Below are 22,087 nucleotides of genomic sequence, written 5' to 3' on the forward strand. Positions count from 1 at the left end.
CTTGTGAACACTGTTTAAGGGTGGCCGAATAGTGGGTTTATGCACCACAGCAAGCCTTTGAAGGAGCCTACACCTTGAGGTTCGAGGGACTCCAGAGGCACCAGCAGCTTCAAATATCTGTTTGCTGCTTTGTAATGGCTTTTTAGCAGCTGCTCTCTTAATCCGATGAACTTGCCTGGCAGAAATCTTCCTCATTATGCCTTTATCAGCACAAACACATCTGTGCTCAGATACAGCCACAAATCTCTTAACAGTACGATGATCACGCTTATGTTTTTGGAAAATTTCTAATGTTTTCAATTTTTCATCCCTTCACCAAGGCATTGCACTATTTAATGCTTTTCAGCAGCAGAGAGATCCTTTTTCTTTCCCATGTTACTTGAAAACTGTGGCCTGCTTAATAATGTGGAACATCGTTTTTAAGTAGTTTTCCTTTAATTAGAATCACCTGGAAAACCAATTATCACATGTGTTTAAGATTGATTTCAGTGATCCATTGAGCCCTGAGACACAATACCATCCACGAGTTTATTTGAAAAACAAAACAACTAAATCTTTATGACACTTAAATCCAATATGCATAATAATTTGGAACACAGTGTATATATATATATATATATATATATATATATATATATATATATATATATTTCCCAACTTTTTCTTTTTACATAGGGATATAAGCTTTTATATCTGTAAGGGTATGTTCACACCGGGCGTTTTTTTGCTGTGTTTTTTTACAGTATTTTCAGCTGCTTTTTACAGTACCAGCAGAGCCTAAGAGATTTCAGAAATCTCATGCACACACATTGTTATTTTTGTCATCAGGATTTTTTGCTTTGCATGTTTTTTTTACATAAAGCACGTCACTTCTTTCAGCGTTTTTTTAGTGTGTTTGCACCACTTGGTAAACAAACGCTGCAAATACGCAGGTTGACTTGTTGCGACCATACAGCCTGTCATTGAGCAGAGACAGTGAGCTGTGGACACGGACCCCAGACATTTGAATGGGGGGCCCGCAAATACAGTGTGTGGCACGTTGTCATATGCATGACAGCACGGCAAACAATGCTTCTGATCGGTGGTGAAACCATATCCGCCGATCAGAGAACTGCGGTTCACACGCTGTCAAAAGAAAGTGTTAGCGCTCAGCTGTGATCATAGGTATACAGTTTACCTCCGGTCACTGGTGTCAGCTGATGGGACTACCGCTCCCATCATCCAACACCTGCTGCTGCTACTAACAGTGAGAGCAGTAGCGGCTGATGGGACTTTCTCATGGTGCTAGCAGGGATCTCACAGAGGTCACCTCAGTTCATCCCGGCTGGGAACGCAGTCTCAGTGACATCACCGCCGGTCACTGAGGCTGCACTCGTGGCAGCTCATTCATCAGTGGTTCTCAGCATGGACAGTCGCATCTTGGCACCATCCAGGTTGAAAACTGTTAATCCCTTAGACATGGATTACGGCGTGGGAAAGAATGATGGACAGGTGAGGAATATGGTTGTTTTTTATTTTAATTCTCTTGCTGGAGACAATGGCGTTGGTGGAATAGGCGAGGTCGTAAGTTTGGATTAAGATTTATTAAAGGAGTCTGTGTCTTTCTTTCAATTAAAGGACTTCATTCTTGGTGTGTGTGTGTGTTTGACTATGGGGTTAGTAATGGGGGCATCTTATTGATGCCTCTCCATTACTAACCTCGGGGCTTGATGTCACCTTGTAGGAAGGGGGAGTCAGGGAGGTAGTCATGGCCGATAGTAATCCTTGGATCACTCCCTGGTCCCTTCCCAGTAAAAGTTCACATTTCTCTGCTGCGTTACCTCTGTGCTGACTCTCTGCACCATCTGGACTTGCCCGATACGGGGATGTATTCCTCACAGACAGATCCACAATAAAGGAGACACAATAAAGGAGACACACACCAGCTTAACTTCAATAGCAACTTGTTTACTCAGCACAGTCCGTTCAAATACAGGCACTTCGGGTATCACATTCTCTTCTGTCCCTGTTCTGTCCTTTCCTTCTCTATGCCCAGCCCCGGTTTGAACCGAATCTTCTGGTCCCGCAGAATCTCTTCCATCTGAAATTCTTGCCTCACATTGAGGAGTCCTACACCGCTTCGCCTTGGTTCTAAGAACTGCCACCCAGGCAAGGATCTGCCACATCTCGCTTGTGTTGCCTGGCTAAACTAACTTCTCTCTCTATGGGGACAGATTCCTTCAGCTGCGTCCACAGTGTTCCTGTACTCCTTTTCTCCTAGAGGAATTCTTTAGCTGTACTGTGCTGGGCCCCTTAGGGTGTGTTTCCACGTTCAGGAAACGCTGCGTGTTTGACGTTGCTTAGAGCGTCCAGATGTTACAGCATAGTGGAGGGGATTTCATGAAATCCCGTCTCCACTATGCGGTAAAACACGCAGGCGGCAGACCCGCATAGACAGACATGCGGCGCGTCTTTTCAGTACGCAGCATATCTGTTTACAATGTGGCGACGCTCCGTCGCCGCGCCGTAAATTTACCATAGACTATCATTAGATGTGGTAAAACTGCATCTAATGATTAGTCACATGCGTAGAAACTGCGTAAATGCAGCTTACTACGCATGTCTGCCAGCTCACCTGTCCCGTCACTGGAAGTCCCTCGTCCACTGCAGTTCTCGCGATAACTTATCTTATCGTGAGAACTTCCGTGCACGTGTTCGGGAGTTATCTCTGGTCACTAGTCTGGTTCTCACAAACAACTGATCAGCTGATTGTGAGAACGCTGCAGTGTAGGTGATCGCTGGAGAGTTATCTCTGGCGATCATCTACAGGCTCTGCTACATCTGGATGTCAGGCATCCAGATGTAGCAGAGCTGGACTCATCTAGACTGTGTGCACATACAACACACAACATACACCATACAACATACACCATGCAACATACGACATGCAAAATGTGACATACAACATGCACCATGCGACATGCACCATGCGACATAGAACATGCACCATGCGACATGCAACATGCACCATGCGACATGCAACATGCGACATACAACATGTACCATGCGACATACAACATGCACCATGCGACATGAGACATACAACATGCACCATGCGACATACAACATGCACCATACAACATACAACATGCACCATGCAACATACAACATGCAACATGTGACATGCAACATGCGACGTACAACATGCACCATGCGACATGCAACATGCGACATACAACATGTACCATGCGACATGCACCATGCGACATACAGCATGCACCATGCACCATGCAACATACAACATGCACCATGCAACATGCGACATACAACATGTACCATGCGACATACAACATGCACCATGCGACATACAACATGCACCATGAGACATGCAACATGCGACATACAACATGCGACGCACGACATGCACCATGCGACATGCAACATACACGATACAACACATACATACACTACATACATATAGACATACAGTACATTAAGCATAGAGTACATACTCACCATCATCTTGTCACCTTGATCCCCAAAGCCATTGTCACCTGTAAAAAATATTAAAATAATAAACAAACACTATACTCCCTGAGTCCGCAGATATCCAGTTAAAACGAGTGTCCCACGACGATCTCCCGTGGAGAGCAGCCACATGAGCTGATGTGACCGCTCTCCAGGGACTCCAGGAATACAAAGACAGAAGGTATCCTTCAGCAATGTATTCCTACGCCCCTGTGAGAAATAGTCCCTATTCTCACTTGTGGCACTGCTGTGTGGGAAAATTCCCAAACAGCTTTTGCCATAAAGTGAGACCCTGAACTAAGGTAACCTCAGTGATACACAGCAGGAGCTATTGTCTCCTGTCAGTGTGTCACTGGAGGGCCTGTAGAGCAATGACATCACCCGATGTCACTGTTCTATAGGAGAGATCATCGTGGAACATTCGTTATTAATTGGACTACGGCGGACAGGTAGTATATGGTCGGTCTATTATTTAAATTTTTTTGCAGGCGATCGAGTATGGTAAGTATGGTTAAATTAAGAATATTAAAATACTTTTTTCTGGCTGTGTCTTTTTTTCTTAACCCTTTCACTACTCTAGGATTAATAATGGATAGGCGTCTTATTGACGCCTCTCTATTATTAACCGAGCTTAATGTCACCTTATAATAGCAAAGTGACATTAACCCCTTATTACCCCATATCCCACCGCTACAGGGGAGTGGGAAGAGAGGGGCTAAGTGCCAGAATTGGCGCATCTTAGAGATGCGCCATTTCTGGGGCAGATGGGGGCTGCTATTTGTAACTGGGGGGGGGGCAATAACCATGGCCCCTCTCTAGGCTATAAATATCAGCCCGCAGCTGTCTGCGTAGCCTTTTTGGCCATAAAATATAAGGGGACCCCACGTCATTTTTTGGGGGGGTTCCCTTAATTTAATAGCCAGTAAAGGCTATGCAGACAGCTGCGGGCTGATATTCATAGCCTAGAGAGGGGCCATGGGTATTACCCTCTTCCCAGGCTACAAATATTGGCCCAGAAAATTGCGCGGGAGCCCACACCATTTTTTTTCCAGTTTTTTTTTTACATTAAACATTCATTAATAAACATCGGCCTTGCTATTACATATCTACTAGATGGTGGCCCGATTCTAACGCATCAGGTATTCTAGAATATGTATGTACTTTATTTACGAAGTGGTGTTTAAATCCCGCTGCAATATCGCTGATTGTTTACGGTGGCCGGGCTCGAGCAATCAGCGAAGCGTGATTTAAATCCCGTGCCGATTCGCGGCTGGACTGCACCTGTCGCTGATTGGTCAGCCAGCCGCCCGCGACCAATCAGCGACGTGGGATTTCCGTTACAGACAAACAGACCCTTAGACGATTAAATATATACTAGATGGTGGCTCGATTCTAACGCATTGGGTATTCTACAATATGTATGTATGGACGTTGCGCTGTGAGTGGGGGTTAAATTCCGCATCAATATCGCTGATTGGTCGCGGCCGGCCGCGTAGTATATAGCACAGCCACGTAGTATATACCGTAGCAGCCACGTAGTATATAATAATAATAATCTTTATTTTTATATAGCGCTAACATATAACGCAGTGCTTTACAGTTTGCACACATTATCATCGCTGTCCCCGATGGGGCTCACAGTCTAAATTCCCTATCAGTATGTCTTTGGAACGTGGGAGGAAACCAGAGTGCCCGGAGGAAACCCACACAAACACGGAGAGAACACACAAACTTTGCAGATGTTGTCCAAGGTGGGATTAGAACCCAGGACTCCAGCGCTGCAAGGCTGCTGTGCTAACCACTGCACCACCATGCTGCCCCTATATATATATATATATAGAACAGCGATGTAGTATATATCACAGCCCACATAGTATATAGCACAGCTACGTACAGTAAGCTGCACACACACTGTACTTATTGTATTTGCCACTGACATCTATATATTTATCTATTCTATATGTATTTAATGTATGCAATACATCTTCGGCTCCTGCTGTAAGTTTACACTATGCGGCTGCTGAATTGCCACCTTTTCTTCTATGTAATCTACTATATAATTTTCTAAGGGTCACTTCCATCTGTTTGTCTGTCTTTCTGTCTGTCTGTCTGTTTGTCTGTCTGTCACGGAAATCCCAAGTCGCTGATTGGTCGCGGACTCGCGGCAAAACGCCCACGACCAATCAGCGACGAGCACAGTCCGGCGGCAAAATGGCCGCTCCCTACTCCCCTACCTATGCAGCATCAATAGTAAAAAGATCTAATGTTAAAAATAATAATAATTAAAAAAATCATTATATACTCACCTTCCAGCGCCTTTCCCGCTCCTCGCTACGCTCCGGTGACTGGTCCATGCATTGCAGTCTCTCGAGATGATGACGTAGCGGTCTTGCGAGACCGCTGCGTCATCATCTCGCAAGACCGCAATGCCGGGGGGCCAACAGAGGGTGAGTATATAGCTATTTATTATTTTAATTCTTTTTTTTTAACAGGGATATGGTGCCCACATTGCTATATACTACGTGGGCTGTGTTAGATACTGCGTGGGCTGTGTTATATATTACATCTCTGTGCCATATACTATGTGGGCTGTGCTATATACTTTGTGGCTGTGGTATATATTACGTGGCTGGGCAATATACTACATTGCTCTGGTCTATACTACGTGGCCTGTGTTATATACTGCATGGGCAGTGTTATATACTACGTATCTGTGCTATATACTACGTGGCTGTGCTATATACTACGTGGCTGTGCAATATATTACGTGGCTGTGCAATATACTACATGTCTGTGCTATATACTACGTGTCTGTGCTATATACTACATGGCTGGGCAATATACTACGTGTCTGTGCTATATACTACGTGTCTGTGCTATATACTACGTGTCTGTGCTATATACTACGTGGCTGGGCAATATACTATGTGGCTGGGTAATATAATACATGGCTGGGCAATATACTACGTGTCTGTGCTATATACTACGTGGCTGGGCAATATACTATGTGGCTGGGCAATATACTACATGAGCTGTGCTATATACTACGTGGCTGTGCTATATACTACATGGGCTGTGTTATATACTACGTGGGCTGTGCTATATACTACGTGGCTGGGCAATATACTATGTGGCTGTGCTATATACTACATGGGCTGTGTTATATACTACATGGGCTTTGTTATATACTACGTGTCTGTGCTATATACTATGTGTCTGTGCTATATACTACGTGGCTGGGCAATATACTATGTGTCTGTGCTATATACTACGTGTCTGTGTTATATACTACGTGTCTGTGCTATATACTACGTGGCTGGGCAATATACTATGTGGCTAGGCAATATACTACATGGCTGGGCAATATACTACATGTCTGTGCTATATACTACGTGTCTGGGCAATATACTGCGTGTCTGTGCTATATACTACGTGTCTGTGCTATATACTATGTGGCTGGGCAATATACTACGTGGCTGGGCAATACACTACGTGGCTGGGCAATATACTACGTGTCAGTGCTATATACTACATGGCTGGGCAATATACTACGTGGCTGGGCAATAAACTGCATGGCTGGGCAATATACTACGTGGGCTATGCTATATACTACGTGGCTGTGCTATATACTACATGGGCTATGTTATATACTACGTGGGCTGTGCTATATACTATGTGGCTGGGCAATATACTACGTGGCTGTGCTATATACTACATGGGCTGTGTTATATACTATGTGGGCTGTGTTATATACTACATGTCTGTCCTATATACTACGTGTCTGTGCTTTATACTACGTGTCTGTGCCATATACTACGTGTCTGTGCTATATACTATGTGGCTGGGCAATATACTACGTGGCTGGGTAATATACTATGTGGCTGGGCAATATACTACGTGAGCTGTTCTATATACTACGTGGCTGTGCTATATACTACGTGTCTGTGCTATATACTATGTGGCTGGGCAATATACTACGTGGCTGGGTAATATACTATGTGTCTGTGCTATATACTACGTGTCTGTGTTATATACTACGTGTCTGTGCTATATACTACGAGGCTGGGCAATATACTATGTGGCTGGGCAATATACTACGTGGCTGGGCAATATACTACATGTCTGTGCTATATACTACGAGTCTGGGCAATATACTACGTGTCTGTGCTATATACTACGTGTCTGTGCTATATACTATGTGGCTGGGCAATATACCACGTGGCTGGGCAATATACTACGCGGCTGGGCAATATACTACGTGTCTGTGCTATATACTACATGGCTGGGCAATATACTACGTGGCTGGGCAATAAACTACGTTGCTGGGCAATATACTACGTGGGCTATGCTATATACTACGTGGCTGTGCTATATACTACGTGGCTGGGCAATATACTACGTGGCTGGACAATATACTACGTGGCTGGGCAATATACTACGTGGCTGTGCTATATACTACATGGGCTGTGTTATATACTATGTGGGCTGTGTTATATACTACGTGTCTGTGCTATATACTACGTGGCTGGGCAATATACTACGTGGCTGGGCAATATACTACGTGGCTGGGCAATATACTACATGTCTGTGCTATATACTACGTGTCTGGGCAATATACTACGTGTCTGTGCTATATACTACGTGGCTGGGCAATATACTACGTGGCTGTGCTATATACTACATGGCTGGGAAATATACTACGTGGCTGGGCAATAAACTACGTGGCTGGGAAATATACTACGTGGGCTATGCTATATACTACGTGGCTGTGCTATATACTACATGGGCTGTGTTATATACTATGTGGGCTGTGCTATATACTATGTGGCTGGGCAATATACTATGTGGCTGTGCTATATACTACATGGGCTGGGCAATATACTACGTGGCTGGGCAATATACTACGTGACTGGGCAATTTACTACGTGTCGGGCCACCATCTAGTCTACTATATAATTGTCTAAGGGGTACTTCCGTCTGTCTGTCTGTCTGTCTGTAACAGAAATCTCGCGTCGTTGATTGGCAATCAGCGTCGGGCACAGTCCGGCCGACAATTAGTCCCTCCCTACTTCCGTCCAGTCAGTGCCCGGCGCCCTCTCCATACTCCCCTCCAGTCAGCGCTGACATAGGGTTAATGGCAGCGTTAACGGACCGCGTTATGCCATGGGTAACGTAACGTACTGCCTATGCAGCATCAATAGTAAAAAGATCTAATGTTAAAAATAATAAACAAAAAAAAAAACCTGTTATTCTCACCTTCCGTCGTCCGCCGATGTGCGCGCGGCTGCCGCCAGCTTCCGTTCCCAGAGATGCATTGCGAAATTACCCAGAAGACTTAGCGGTCTAAAAAAATCTGGGTAATTTTGCAATGCATCGCTGGGAACGGAAGCTGGCGGCAGCAGCGCTCTCATCGGGACAGCTTCGCTGGACACCGACGGGTGAGTATATAACTATTTTTTATTTTTATTATTTTTTTAACAGGGATATGGTGCCCACACTGCTATATACTACGTGGGCTGTGTTATACACTGCATGTCTGCTATATACTACGTGGCCAGTGTTATATACTGTGTGGGCTGTGCTATATATTATGTGGGCTGTGTTATATACTGCGTGGCTGCTATATACTACATGGGGAGTGTTATATACTACGTGGGCAGTGTTATATGTTACGTGGGCAGTGTTATATACTGCATGGGCTGTGTTATATATTACGTGGGCAGTGTTATATACTGCATGGGCTGTGTTATATATTACGTGGGCAGTGTTATATACTGCATGGGCTGTGTTATATATTACGTGGGCAGTGTTATATACTGCATGGGCTGTGTTATATATTACGTGGGCAGTGTTATATACTGCATGGGCTGTGTTATATATTACGTGGGCAGTGTTATATACTGTGTGGGCTGTGTTATATATTACGTGGGCAGTGTTATAAACTGCGTGGGCTGTGTTATATACTATGTGGCTGTGTTATAGACTGCGTGTCTGCTATATACTACATGGCTCCTATATACTACGTGGCCTGTGCTATATACTATGTGGCTTCTATATACAGACATACATACATATTCTAGAATACCCGATGCGTTAGAATCGGGCCACCATCTAGTATATATATACATATATATGTGTGTGTCAGTGATATCTATATATACCTATGTATACTGTGTAAATATCTACCTATTCTGTTCTAACCTGTCACTCTGTGATATTACTGTACGAGGCACATGAATTGCCATCTTTCAAAGGATCTAGAGATATGGCTCTACAGGAAGTAGTTTTTTTTTTCTCTGGGGGCACTCAACTTTATTAGCATACACAAAGAGACACAAGTTAGCCCTAAAAACGCACCAAAACATGAATTTTTGCTGCAGCTTCTTTCCTGCCAAGAAGCCAGGAAAAAAATGCAGCAAATACACTGTGTGAACATACCCTTATTGTTGGTTTTCCTACAATGTCATAAGTGAATTCCTAGGCACAGCAGCAGTCACCAGCAAACTAGCAGTGCCCTCTAGTGAAAGATTTGGGTTATTGCAGCTTTTCACAGCAGTGGTTGCTGTTTTTTGGCGGATCCTAAACAAATACAATATATTTGGTCGACTGTGAGAACTAAAAGTCTGTGCAATACACCTCAGAGCTTGCCAACACTTGTAGTTCTCCATGGCTGGAGAGCTGCAGCTTGAAAGTGTTTGCGTGATTTTGTAGTTCTTGTTTTAGCCAGACTCGTACCTGTTCTGCGGCGCACAGCAGCTGCTCTTCCACGGGGAGGGAGCAGCACATGTCTGTGAGACTGGACACCAGTAATGGCAGCTGCTTTCTGAGAAAGAAAAGGGAAAAAAGATTAAATTAAAAAAAATTGGAAAAACGTTGAAGGGGTATTCCCATTCCCATCTCCAAGATCCTATCCCAATATGTAGCAGGTGTAATATTAGCAAACACCTCCAATTAAAAATGGAGTATAGTTCTTCAGATTTGCTGTGTCGCTTACCTCATGTAGTGCAGTGTGGTAGCTTAGGTATCCATAGTTACGACCGCTAAGAGCCGTCTGTCATAATATGAGTGATCATAACCATAGATGCCTAAACTACTGCGATATAGGTCTGCGACATAGCAAATCTGAAGAACTATACTACATTTCTAAGTAGAGGTATTTGCTAATTTTATTGCACCTACTACATGTTGGGATAGGATCTTGGAGATGGGAATACTCTTTTAAGTAATTGAGTGATTTGAAAAATAGAAGGTTTAAAAGTTTATCAGCTAACAAAATACAAAGTGAATGAACAAAAGAGAAATCGAAATCACATCAAGCCTACAACTTTTGCACAGCGCTGTACATGCAGGTGTATGTTGTAAATATATCATTTACTCATTGACCAATTACTGCAGTACCTGACTGTTCCACTGGATGGAGCTAGTTACAAGCAATCTTGTGCTCGGGTCAATGTCTATGACATTGAGTAATTTAAGGGTGCTTTCACATTGCGTTCTCTGTCCCCGTCAGTGCATACGCCCAAAATCCCTCCGCAAAACGGGGTTGGGACGTTTGCGCCAATGGGGACATAAACTGTGCCCTCTGACAAAGTGGCAGAGTGAATGTGTGCACTCCGATATGCATCATTTTCGGGAGTGTCCGTCTACACTCAGATGCAGTCAGCTACGTCTGAGTATCCACCTCCAGTAGGTGGACACTCCCGAAAATGGTGCACATCAGAGCTCACGTTCGCTCTGTCCTCATTATAAGGCTGCCGTCACACTAGCAGGATTTGGTCAGTATTTTACACCTCGCATCATGTTCTCATACACTTTATGCAGTTAATAGCACTCTATGTCTGTACTGCTACATACTTAGGCTGTTAACTGGTTCATGCAGCTTTACATGAACACCCGAGCCTTACACTATGGCTGGTCCAAATAACTAAAGCAATTGTTACCATCCACCTCTCGTGTCTCCCCTTTTCCTCATAGTTTGTAAGCTTGCGAGCAGGGCCCTCATTCCTACTGGTATCTGTTTTGAACTGTGATTTCTGTTATGCTGTAATGTCTATTGTCTGTACAAGTCCCCTCTATAAGTTGTAAAGCGCTGCGGAATATGCTGGCGCTATATAAATAAAATTATTATTATTATAGTATTTGTAAGCCAAAACCAGGAGTGGGTGATAAATGCAGAAGTGGTGCATATGTTTCTATTATACTTTTCCTCTAATTGTTCCACTCCTGGTTTTGGTTTTAGTGTGATCAGGGCCGGTTTTAGACAAAGTGGGGCCCTAGGCAAAAATTTAAAGTGGGGGCCCCAAATGATAACATTGCACTGTGGCCCCCATATTTAGGGGCCTTACATCGGCCAACGGGTCTGCCACTATTAGCTGTACGCATGGGGCGTTGCTAGGGTCAGAAAAGATTGGGGGCCCAAGACAAAGAGTTGCCCCCAACCCCCTCTTAATTTTTTTATTTAACTCTTCAGATAAAACTGTGCTAACTCTCTGAGAACAGATAATGTAGTAGATGTCACCTGCATACCTCCCAACTTTTGAAGACGGGAAAGAGGGACAAAGTTTGCGGCAAATTTTAGGCCACGCCTCTGACCACACCCATTCATAATTAGTCACACCCATATCCACGTCCCAACCACACCCATTTAGCACTGCTGATCACACTGTTTCATATACAATTATAAACAAAAAAATATGGCCACACAGTGCTCCATACTGTATAATGGCCACACATGATGCTGCATACTGTATAATGACCGCACATGATGCTGAATACTGTATAATGACCGCACATGATGCTCCATACTGTATAATGACCGCACATGATGCTCCATACTGTATAATGGCCACACAGTGCTCCATACTGTATAATGGCCCCACATGATGCTCCATACTGTATAATGACCACACATGATGCTCCATACTGTATAATGACCACACATGATGCTCCATACTGTATAATGACCGCACATGATGCTGCATACTGTATAATGACCGCACATGATGCTCCATACTGTATAATGACCGCACATGATGCTCCATACTGTATAATGGCCACACATGATGCTCCATACTGTATAATGACCGCACATGATGCTCCATACTGTATAAAGAATGCACATGATGCTCCATACTGTATACTGGCTGCACATGATGCTCCATATTGTATAATGACTGCACATGATGCTCCATATTGTATACTGGCTGCACATGATGCCCTATACTGTATAATGGCCACACATGATGCTCCATACTGTATAATGACTGCACATGATGCTCCATACTGTATAATGACTGCACATGATGCTACATACTGTATACTGGCTGCACATGATGCTCCATACTGTATAATGACCACAGTTCTCCATACTGTATAATGACATACAGGCACGCAGCTCACACACAGACACGCAGCTCACACACACAGCTCACACACACGGCTCACACACGCACGCAGCACACACACAGCTCACACACGCACGCAGCTCACACACATGCAGCATCACACACACACGCAGTATCACACACACACACGCAGTATCACAAATGCAGCTCAGAAACACATGCAGCTTTGACACAAATGCATCACACATGCAGCCATCACACACACACGCAGCCATCACACACACACAGCCATCACACACACCCAGCCATCACACACACACGCAGCCATCACAAACACACGCAGCCATCACACACACACCTAGCCATCACACACACACACCCAGCCATCACACACACCCACCCAGCCATCACACACACACGCAGCCAACACACACACATGCAGCCAACACACATGCAGCCAACACACACACGCAGCCATCACACACGCAGCCATCACATACACACCAGATACCTCATACACACATGACACACATGCAGCATCTCACACACACATGCAGCATCTCACACCCACACACATGCATCACACACACACACATGCAGCATCACGCACACACACACACACACACACATGCAGCATCACACACACATGCAGCATCTCACACACACACACATGCAGCATCACACACACACACACACATGCAGCATCTCACACACACACACACACATGCAGCATCACACACACACACATGCATCATCTCACACACACACACACACACACACATGCAGCATCACACACACATGCAGCATCACACACACACATGCAGCATCACACACACACATGCAGCATCACACACACACATGCAGCATCACACACACACACACATGCAGCATCACACACACACACACACACACACACATGCAGCATCACACACACACACACATGCAGCATCACACACACATGCAGCATCACACACACACACATGCAGCATCACACACACACATGCAGCATCACACACACACACATGCAGCATCACACACACACATGCAGCATCACACACACACACATGCAGCATCACACACACACATGCAGCATCACACACACACACTCTCTCTCCTCTGTGGTGCAGGGGCGGCTGATGTCCATGTGCAGCTCTTCAGTTTCTGCTGCTCACAGCTCTGCACTGTCCCGGCACCTCCCCCATCTCTCCTTCTCTGCCGGGATACCAGATAAGAGCAGGAGACGCTGGAGCTCCGTGCACACACAGACCGGTATGCTGAGTCGCTGTCGCTGACCTTTCATCTTGATTGCTGGCTTGCTGCTGGCTCCCTCAGCGTGGCAGCGCCGCACAGGGGGCAGGGGGGGGTGGGGTCTTTCGGGAGGAGACCCAGCTTTTGTTAAAAAAAAAAAAACAGCCACAAACCTAAGTTACTCAGGTGCCGCCCCCTGCATTGTCCCCGCCCTAGGCACGTAGTGCGGGACAACTAATGTCCCTCCCGGGATCCCGGGGCTGACTGTCAAAATCAGGACAGTCCCACGGGATCCGGGACGGTTGGGAGCTATGGTCACCTGCAGTCCTATGTAACACCACAGATAGACATAGTATTTCAGGCTAAGACTATGTTCACATGCAGCATTTTTTTTCAGTAGCCAAAACCTTTTCTATTAGCAGTAAAAATGTTGCGTTCAAAACACCTGTTTTTCAGCTTGTTTTGTGGTGTTCTTCACACTTTTTTCAGCTTTTTTTGGAGTGAGGATGTTTGTTTTGTCTACAGTATGTTTAAGGCCACGTTCACACGTTGAGTGTTTGGTCAGTATTTCAAATCAGCATATGCAAGCCAAAACCAGGAGGGTGAGAAATACAGAAGTAGTGACGTGTTTCTCAAGCTATGTGAACACGTTGCGGATTTTGCTGCGGATCTGCAGCAGTTTTCCATGCGTTGTACAGTACCATGTAAATGTATGGAAAGAAAATCTGCAGTGCACATACTGTGGAAAATACCGAACGGAAGCGATGCGTTGTATTTTCTGCAGCATGTCAATTCTTTGTGCGGATTCCGCAGCGTTTTACACCTGCTCCATAATAGGAATCCGCAGGTCTAAAAACGCTGTTGAAAACCACACCAAAACCGCGGTAATTCCACAATAAATCTGCGGTAAATCTGCAGGTAAAACGGAGGGGATTTAAAAAGCGCTACAGTTCTGGAATCCAGTCAGAAAACAAACAAGCGCATGCAGGAGATTTCGGAAATCTATGTTTTGCTGGCACTTTGAAAATCAGCTTTTCGCCATGTTCATATGCAGAATTTTTGCAGCTCTTTCTTCTGCAAATAAGACGTTTTACAGCATTTTACAGCACAAGCAAAATCTGAGATTTTCACAAATCTCCTGCACACCCTTTTGTTTTCTCCTGACTGATTTTCACAGTTGCAGCCTTTTTTAAATCTGCAGCGTGTCACTTCTTTCAGCAATGTTTTTTACCCGTAGAAAGCAATGAAAAAGTTAAAAAAATGCTGCAAATGTTGCAATGTTGTTTTTTCGCTGCGTTTTTTGTGAATAACACTAACTTTATTAAACATGTACTGTAGACAAAATGCATACTGTAAAACAGCAAAAGCTCTAAGGGTATGTGCCCACAATCAGTAAACGCTGCGGGTCGGCTGCTGTGTACTTGTGCAGCGTCCAACCCGCAGCGGCCAGATGTTACAGTATAGTGGATGGGATTTCAAGAAATTCCATCTCTACTATGCGTGCACTGACACCCGCACCTCACCTGCGGAGACAGACATGCGGCACGTCTCTCCAGACCCCAGCATGTCAATGTATATGGCGTAGACGCGAGTCTCCACAAGAGAAATCTCACCCCTGCAATGTATAGGACGCAGGGATTCCGCACAGATCAATGAACACACGCGGAATCACCTGTGTTCAAAAGATGGCAGCACTTTGGACGCAGCATGTCCACTACATCTAATGGGCTGCCATTTCCGGATCCTCTGCACATACCCTAAAAAATGGGTGCATTGAAAGCAGTGTTATTACTGCCAAGAGAGCAGGCTTTGGCTGCAAAAAAATTGCACCAAAAACGCTGATTCCTATGCACACCTGTACTATATATGTGTATGGTTTACCCTTATTGTTTCATGTGGGAATTCATTTATTTCTATATAATAAATGCCCTGATTCAGCAGACAATATTCCTGCCTTGTGTCATCCAGACAGTAGTGACAAACGGTCGCCCTGTCAGATTACAAGCAGTGACTGTGGTCAGAGCCTATGCTGATCCCTGCTGTATGTGACTGTGAAACCTGATCCTACAGCAAACAGCACAGAGCTCTGGACCACAGTGAGTAAATCACTGCACTGAGGGGTCTCAAGGGGGGTTTGGGAGAGACGCCACTGCTGTACACCCTCTGGGCACTTCATACAGGGGCTGCAGAGGTAGGGGGCCGCCTTTCTAGGTGGGGGCCCCAGGCGTCTGCCTGGTCTGCCTGTGCCAAACGCCGGCCCTGAGTGTGATGGCAGCCTTACAGTTTATGGCCCCGTTTTGCGCAATGTGAAAGGGGTATTCATGGGACGCCTACCAGGGCCATGGGGTACTCGGTATCGTGTCTGGTACTTAAAGGGGGATGTCACGGTGGCGGCGACCTGGTCCGTGGCCCTGGGGGCCCATGTTAAAGCGAATGTCCTTAAAGGGGTTTTGAATAAAGTTTGTGTTCATGACGCCACCTGTGGTATTCGGTCAGTAGGGACCGACGCTGCTTAAAGAGGTCCGCTGGGGATGATATTATTGCAGCTAGATGGTATAACTTCCCACAGGTGAAGTAGGTCCCCAGGGCTCCCAGTGAATAGATGGAAGATGGTGAGTGGTGCAGTAAAGAACGAAGGATGCAGGTTTGCAGTCTCTTTACCTGGTTTACTGAAGACTTCAGGCAGCCACAGTCCAGGGCACCAGATCACAGGTGCAGGCAGGGTCCAGCCAACTTGGAAGTGAATTCAGAGTCCCCTTTACCAGGTGAAGTTAGAAGCCTTCCTACTAGCATGGTGATGTAGTCCCTTGCTGCCTATGGCTTCTGTCAAGGTCCTCACTGTTCTCTCTGTGCTCCATAAAGGTGGGACACAAACCCGTATGACAGGTGGCTCAAGCCTTTTTACAGGGTCTCTATCACGACATGGGCTCTATGCGCCATTGTGTCTCCTGGGTATTAGGGCGGACAAGTGACGCGTGTAGTCCAGCTGTCCTGCCGCTTTCTGCTGTAAGCCTTAGAGTCCCTCATAACCTTTGTCTTCTGGGCACCGGTATCATGCGCCCAGTCGCAGCTATTCTCCCCAGTTGTCACTCCCCTGTGCTTTGCTCTCCTGCACGCTCACTACACACTGCTCTTCCTTCTACATCTCTGTCCAGGAGCTGCAGCACCCTCCTGGCTCCACGGCTCCACCAGTCCTTCTGACTGCTCTCTTCTGTCTCTTCCTGGCAGGAGCTGCAAACTCCTACGTCTGCTCAGCTATACTCCTCTCTTACCAGCTCCACCTAAGCTGATGTTCCATGACAAGCTCCTCTCTAGCTTTCTCTGACTCACTGACTGACTTTCCCTCCAAACCATAATATATATAGGGAAGCCATCCACAATCTGGATCAGGGCTCCCCCTTCTGGCCTGGAGTATGAACGTGTTGTATACTTGTGATTACCTGATAGCAAGAATCCTTCATCGCTTCCAAGCGTGACATCACTCTCCCTGTGAGGAAAGCAATGCCACTGTGACAAAAAGGACCCGGGGGTGTCACATTTGCATTCTGAAAAGTGTTGCATTTCCATTCACATGGAGGGGGATGGGAGAGTAATGGTGCATGAAAAAAATCTATGAACGAGCACTTTTCCACTATATACTCCAATCATATGCACAGAGCCAATGGGCAGGATACTGTAGACATGCATATGGACGCAGGCTGGCTCCAGCACGGAGGCGTTGTCGGGTAGTGCATGACGTGGGGGGGTCACTCTCCCAAGGTTATATTAACTGTACTTGTATGATAGATGTAGGCACTACATGTGGGGATTGGGCTAAGAGACTTAATTCCTCCATACTGCCTCTTTGACAGCTGTGTTGTACAGATGGCACCCAAGTCTAACTGCTGCAAATGGAGCTAGCTAGGATCACATCAGTTTAACCATTGAGATGTCTCTACCAATCATGACAGAGGTTGAAAATGGGGGAAGGTATCCCTTCTGATGGCCATCTGCCCCAGGAATATGATTGTGAGGTGCCAATAGCACTCTCATGCGGTAACTTCTTCACCTCCGAAAAAAAAGATCAAAAAGTCGTATTGGACACTAAAAGGGTGGTAAAAGTTACAGTTCATGCAGCAAAAAAATTAAAAGGTCTGTGGACTGAAAAATACAAAAGTTTTATCTCTTGGAAAGCGAGGAGAAAAAAATCTGGTACTGGGAGTCATGGGCTTGGGAGTAGGACTTACTGCTTAGTGAGGAGCTTGGACTCTGCACACAGCTTCTGCAGCACATCCTCCGTTATGTTCCCCAGGTTCAGGACCTCCACCTCTGTGTCGTATTCTGGGAACGGAGCCTCGCTGGCGAAGCAGCTGAACACGTTGCTCTGATCCCTCTTCTTGCAGCATTCATGGTGTTTGATCTTTATCATCTGCTCTTCGGCACAAAACTTTCCAAGAACTTTTTTCCACTGTGTAATAAATAAGAAACTACGTCAGAGTGAAATCAAGTACTCCCAACATTAAAGGGTGTAGCAAAGCCAGGTAGGCTAGGGTTAAATCCTAGTACTACAGGTCCTGATTTGGTGGACCTGGATAGCTATGACTAGAACCAGGCCGTGCATTCACTGGTCAGTCAGATGGGGGAGCTGAGCAGAGTGGATTTGTGTTGGAGCTGCAGAAAGACTAGCCAGAATCTCTGTGAGGAGACTGCACAGGCAAGTATAATTGGTTGCTATGGATGATAGCTGTTTTGTATGACCAAACTGTGACTAGCTCAGCCATGTATGAGTAGCGAGGGTCTGTATTGTTTAACACCTTTCTGACACCTGATGTACTATCCCATCCATGTGCCCTGGGCCCGTCAGACCATGGACGGGAAAGTACTTCATAGCGATCGGCCGCGCACACGACAGGCAGTTAAACCCCTGAAATGCTGCGATCGAACACGAAGGCAGCATTCCGGAGCTGGCACAGGGGCTGGTAGTCCCTCTGCTTTTGGATCGGAGACCCCACGGCATCCCAATTGCTGCCATGGAGACCCGATGTTGTCATGATGACATTCCGGTCTCCAGAGCTGAGAAACTTCCTGTCATGCGCAGTGCATGTCAGGAAGTCTCTCAGGTTAGTGTATAGAAACTACAGCGCTGACAGCTTCTATAGCATGCAGATGCTGCTTCATCTGCATGCTATAGAAGCGATCAGCCTGCACAAAACGATTGTCCCATAGTGGGACAAAGTGTTAAACTTAGAATGAATTTAAAAAAAAAATAAATTAACCCCTTAGTGACAGAGCCAATTTAGTACTTAATGACCGAGCCAATTTTTACAATTCTGACCACTGTCCCTTTATGAGGTTATAACTCTGGAACACTTTAACGGATCCCGCTGATACTGAGACTGTTTTTTCGTGACATATCGTACGTCATGTTGGTGGTAACATTTCTTTGCTATTACTTGCATTTATTTATGAAAAAAAACAGAAATATGACGAAAATTTTTAAAGTTTTGCGATTTTCAGAATTTGAATTTTTATGCCCTTAAATCAGAGAGATATGTCACACAAAATAGTTAACAAATAACATTTCCCCCATGTCTACTTTACATTAGCACAATTTTGGAAATAATTTTTTTTTTGTTAGGAAGTTATAAGGGTTAAAAGTTGACCAGCGATTTCTCATTTTTACACAAAATTTACAAAACCATTCTTTTTAGGAACCATCTCACATTTAAAGTCACTTTGAGGGGTGTACATGACTTAAAATACCCAAACTTGACACCATTCTAAAAACGCCATGTCATGTTTGGAGAGCTCCTGATGTACCTAAACAGTAGAAACCCCCCACAAGTGACCCCATTTTGGAAACTAGACCCCCCAAGGAACTTATCTAGATGTGTGGTGAGTAGAGTTGAGTGACTTTTACTTTTTTAGGGTCGAGTCGGGTTTTGCGAAACCCGACTTTGTCAAAAGTCGTGTCAGGTGAAATTGGCCGATTATTGCGAAAAGTCGGGGATCCGACTGAAACACGAAACCCAATGCAAGTCAATGGGGAAGCAAAGTCGGCAGTGAGTGGAGGACAGGAAAACACCTACAGTGCCCATTTTAATGCCAAAAACATCCATTCTTGTTACTTAAGCTTGTCAATCTTAATTTACCTTATAATAATAGTTAGGCATTGAAAATTGGGGGTCATTTGGCTAAAGTTGTGGGGGGGGTAGGGCTGGCTCAAGTTTTTCGTGGGCCCAGGAAACGCGGACTACGTCACGGCGGTGGAGCAGGGAGAGGTAAGTATTTCAACTTTGCAAGCGCTGTGATCCTGAGCAAGCAGGGGAGGCAAACTCGTTCGCATTGGCACTGGCACAGGGCCCCTCAAAGTACGGCGGTGTGTTTGACGGTGGGGGTGCCTCCCACCGGCAGAGACACTTTTGTGTACTATGAGGGGCCCTGTGCCAGTGACGTCGCCAACGAGTATGCCCCCCCACCTGATGAAGGACCCTGCACTTTCATCTGCACCTTCCTCTTTGTCCCCGTGTAAGGTGGTATAGTATGTGGGAAGGGGAACCTGACTTTCAGCAGGGTCAGATTCTGGCTGTGTAGAGTGCAAGGGGAATGTAGTGGTCTGGGTCAATGTACCAGCAGACTCATCTAGCACTGGCTGGGCAATGGGCAGGATGAGGAGGAAGCACAGATATAGGCCCAAATAATAAAGTGGGCTAAATGCAGTTCAAAATTGGTAACAGGACTAACCTGGCGGCATTGCTTTGTTCAGTGGAGGACAACTGTAATGAGTGGCTGACACAGTGAGTAGGCCCAAATAAGTAACTAGGTTAAATGCAGTTCAAAATTGGCAACAGGACTAACCAGGCGGCATTGCTTTGTTCAGTGGAGGACAACTGTAATGAGAGGCTGACACAGTGAGTAGGCCCAAATAAGTAACTAGGTTAAATGCAGTTCAGAATTGGTAACAGGACTAACCAGGCGGCATTGCTTTGTTCAGTGGAGGACAACTGTAATGAGAGGCTGACACAGTGAGTAGGCCCAAATAAGTAACTAGGCTAAATGCAGTTCAAAATTGGTAACAGGACTAACCAGGCGGCATTGCTTTGTTCAGTGGAGGACAACTGTAATGAGTGGCAGACACAGTTAGTAGGCCCAAATAATAAAGTGGGCCAAATGAAGTTCAAAATTGGTAACAGGAGTAAACAGGTGGCACTGCTTTGTTCAGTGGAGGAGAACACCAAGGAGCGGCAGACACCGTTAGTAGGGCCCAACCAAACTAGTAGGCCAAATGCATTTTCATATTCAAAATATAGGCCGAAAGCCTGAAGATTGAAGCTCAGCTTTGTTCAGTGGAAGAGAACACCAAGGAGCGGCAGACACAATTAGTAGGGCCCAACCAAACTAGTAGGCCAAATGCATTTTCATAATCTAAATATAGGCAGAAAGCCTGAAGATTGAAGCTCAGCTTTGTTCAGTGGAGGAGAACACCAAGGAGCGGCAGACACCGTTAGTAGGGCCCAACCAAACTAGTAGGCCAAATGCATTTTCATATTCTAAATATAGGCCGAAAGCCTGAAGATTGAAGCTCAGCTTTGTTCAGTGGAGAACACCAAGGAGCGGCAGACACCGCTAGTAGGGCCCAACCAAACTAGTAGGCCAAATGCATTTTGATATTCTAAATATAGGCCGAAAGCCTGAAGATTGAAGCTCAGCTTTGTTCAGTGGAGGAGAACACCAAGGAGCGGCAGACACCGTTAGTAGGCCCAACCAAACAAGTAGGCCAAATGCAGTTTAATATCTGATATATGCTGAAAATTGAAGCTCATATTTATTCAGTGGAGGAGAAAAGCAAGCAGCGGCAGACACCATTAGTAGGGCCCAACCAAACAAGTAGGCCAAATGCATTTTCATATTCTAAATATAGGCCGAAAGCCTGAAGATTGAAGCTCAGCTTTGTTCAGTGGAGGAGAACACCAAGGAGCGTCAGATACCGTTATTAGGCCTAACCAAAC

At 45.4% G+C, this 22,087-nt stretch overlaps 1 protein-coding gene across 1 annotated transcript; it reads right to left on the reverse strand.

Moving 5' to 3' along the window:
- Nucleotides 1-310: 310 nt before the first annotated feature.
- Nucleotides 311-20,958, reverse strand: LOC143806495 (extracellular matrix protein 1-like). Its single transcript, XM_077287136.1, has 4 exons — nucleotides 20,823-20,958; nucleotides 18,326-18,546; nucleotides 10,243-10,330; nucleotides 311-448 (listed from the first exon to the last, which is right to left on the reverse strand). The coding sequence occupies exons 2-4, from the start codon at nucleotides 18,505-18,507 to the stop codon at nucleotides 398-400; spliced, it is 321 nt and encodes a 106-aa protein (XP_077143251.1). The 5' UTR covers nucleotides 18,508-18,546; nucleotides 20,823-20,958; the 3' UTR covers nucleotides 311-397.
- Nucleotides 20,959-22,087: the final 1,129 nt, after the last annotated feature.

This window comes from Ranitomeya variabilis, chromosome 1, assembly GCF_051348905.1.
Source record: "Ranitomeya variabilis isolate aRanVar5 chromosome 1, aRanVar5.hap1, whole genome shotgun sequence".
Taxonomy (NCBI): Eukaryota; Metazoa; Chordata; class Amphibia; order Anura; family Dendrobatidae; genus Ranitomeya; species Ranitomeya variabilis.

Excerpts from the sequence above, each read along its gene's own strand:
- LOC143806495 (XM_077287136.1), bottom strand. The coding sequence starts at position 18,507 with ATGATAAAGATCAAACACCATGAATGCTGCAAGAAGAGGGATCAGAGC. Across the intron at positions 10,331-18,325 it reads TCCAAGCTCCTCACTAAGCA|AAAGCAGCTGCCATTACTGG; the intron begins GTAAGTCCTACT and ends TTTCTTTCTCAG. Across the intron at positions 449-10,242 it reads TGCTGTGCGCCGCAGAACAG|GTGATTCTAATTAAAGGAAA; the intron begins GTACGAGTCTGG and ends TTGGTTTTCCAG.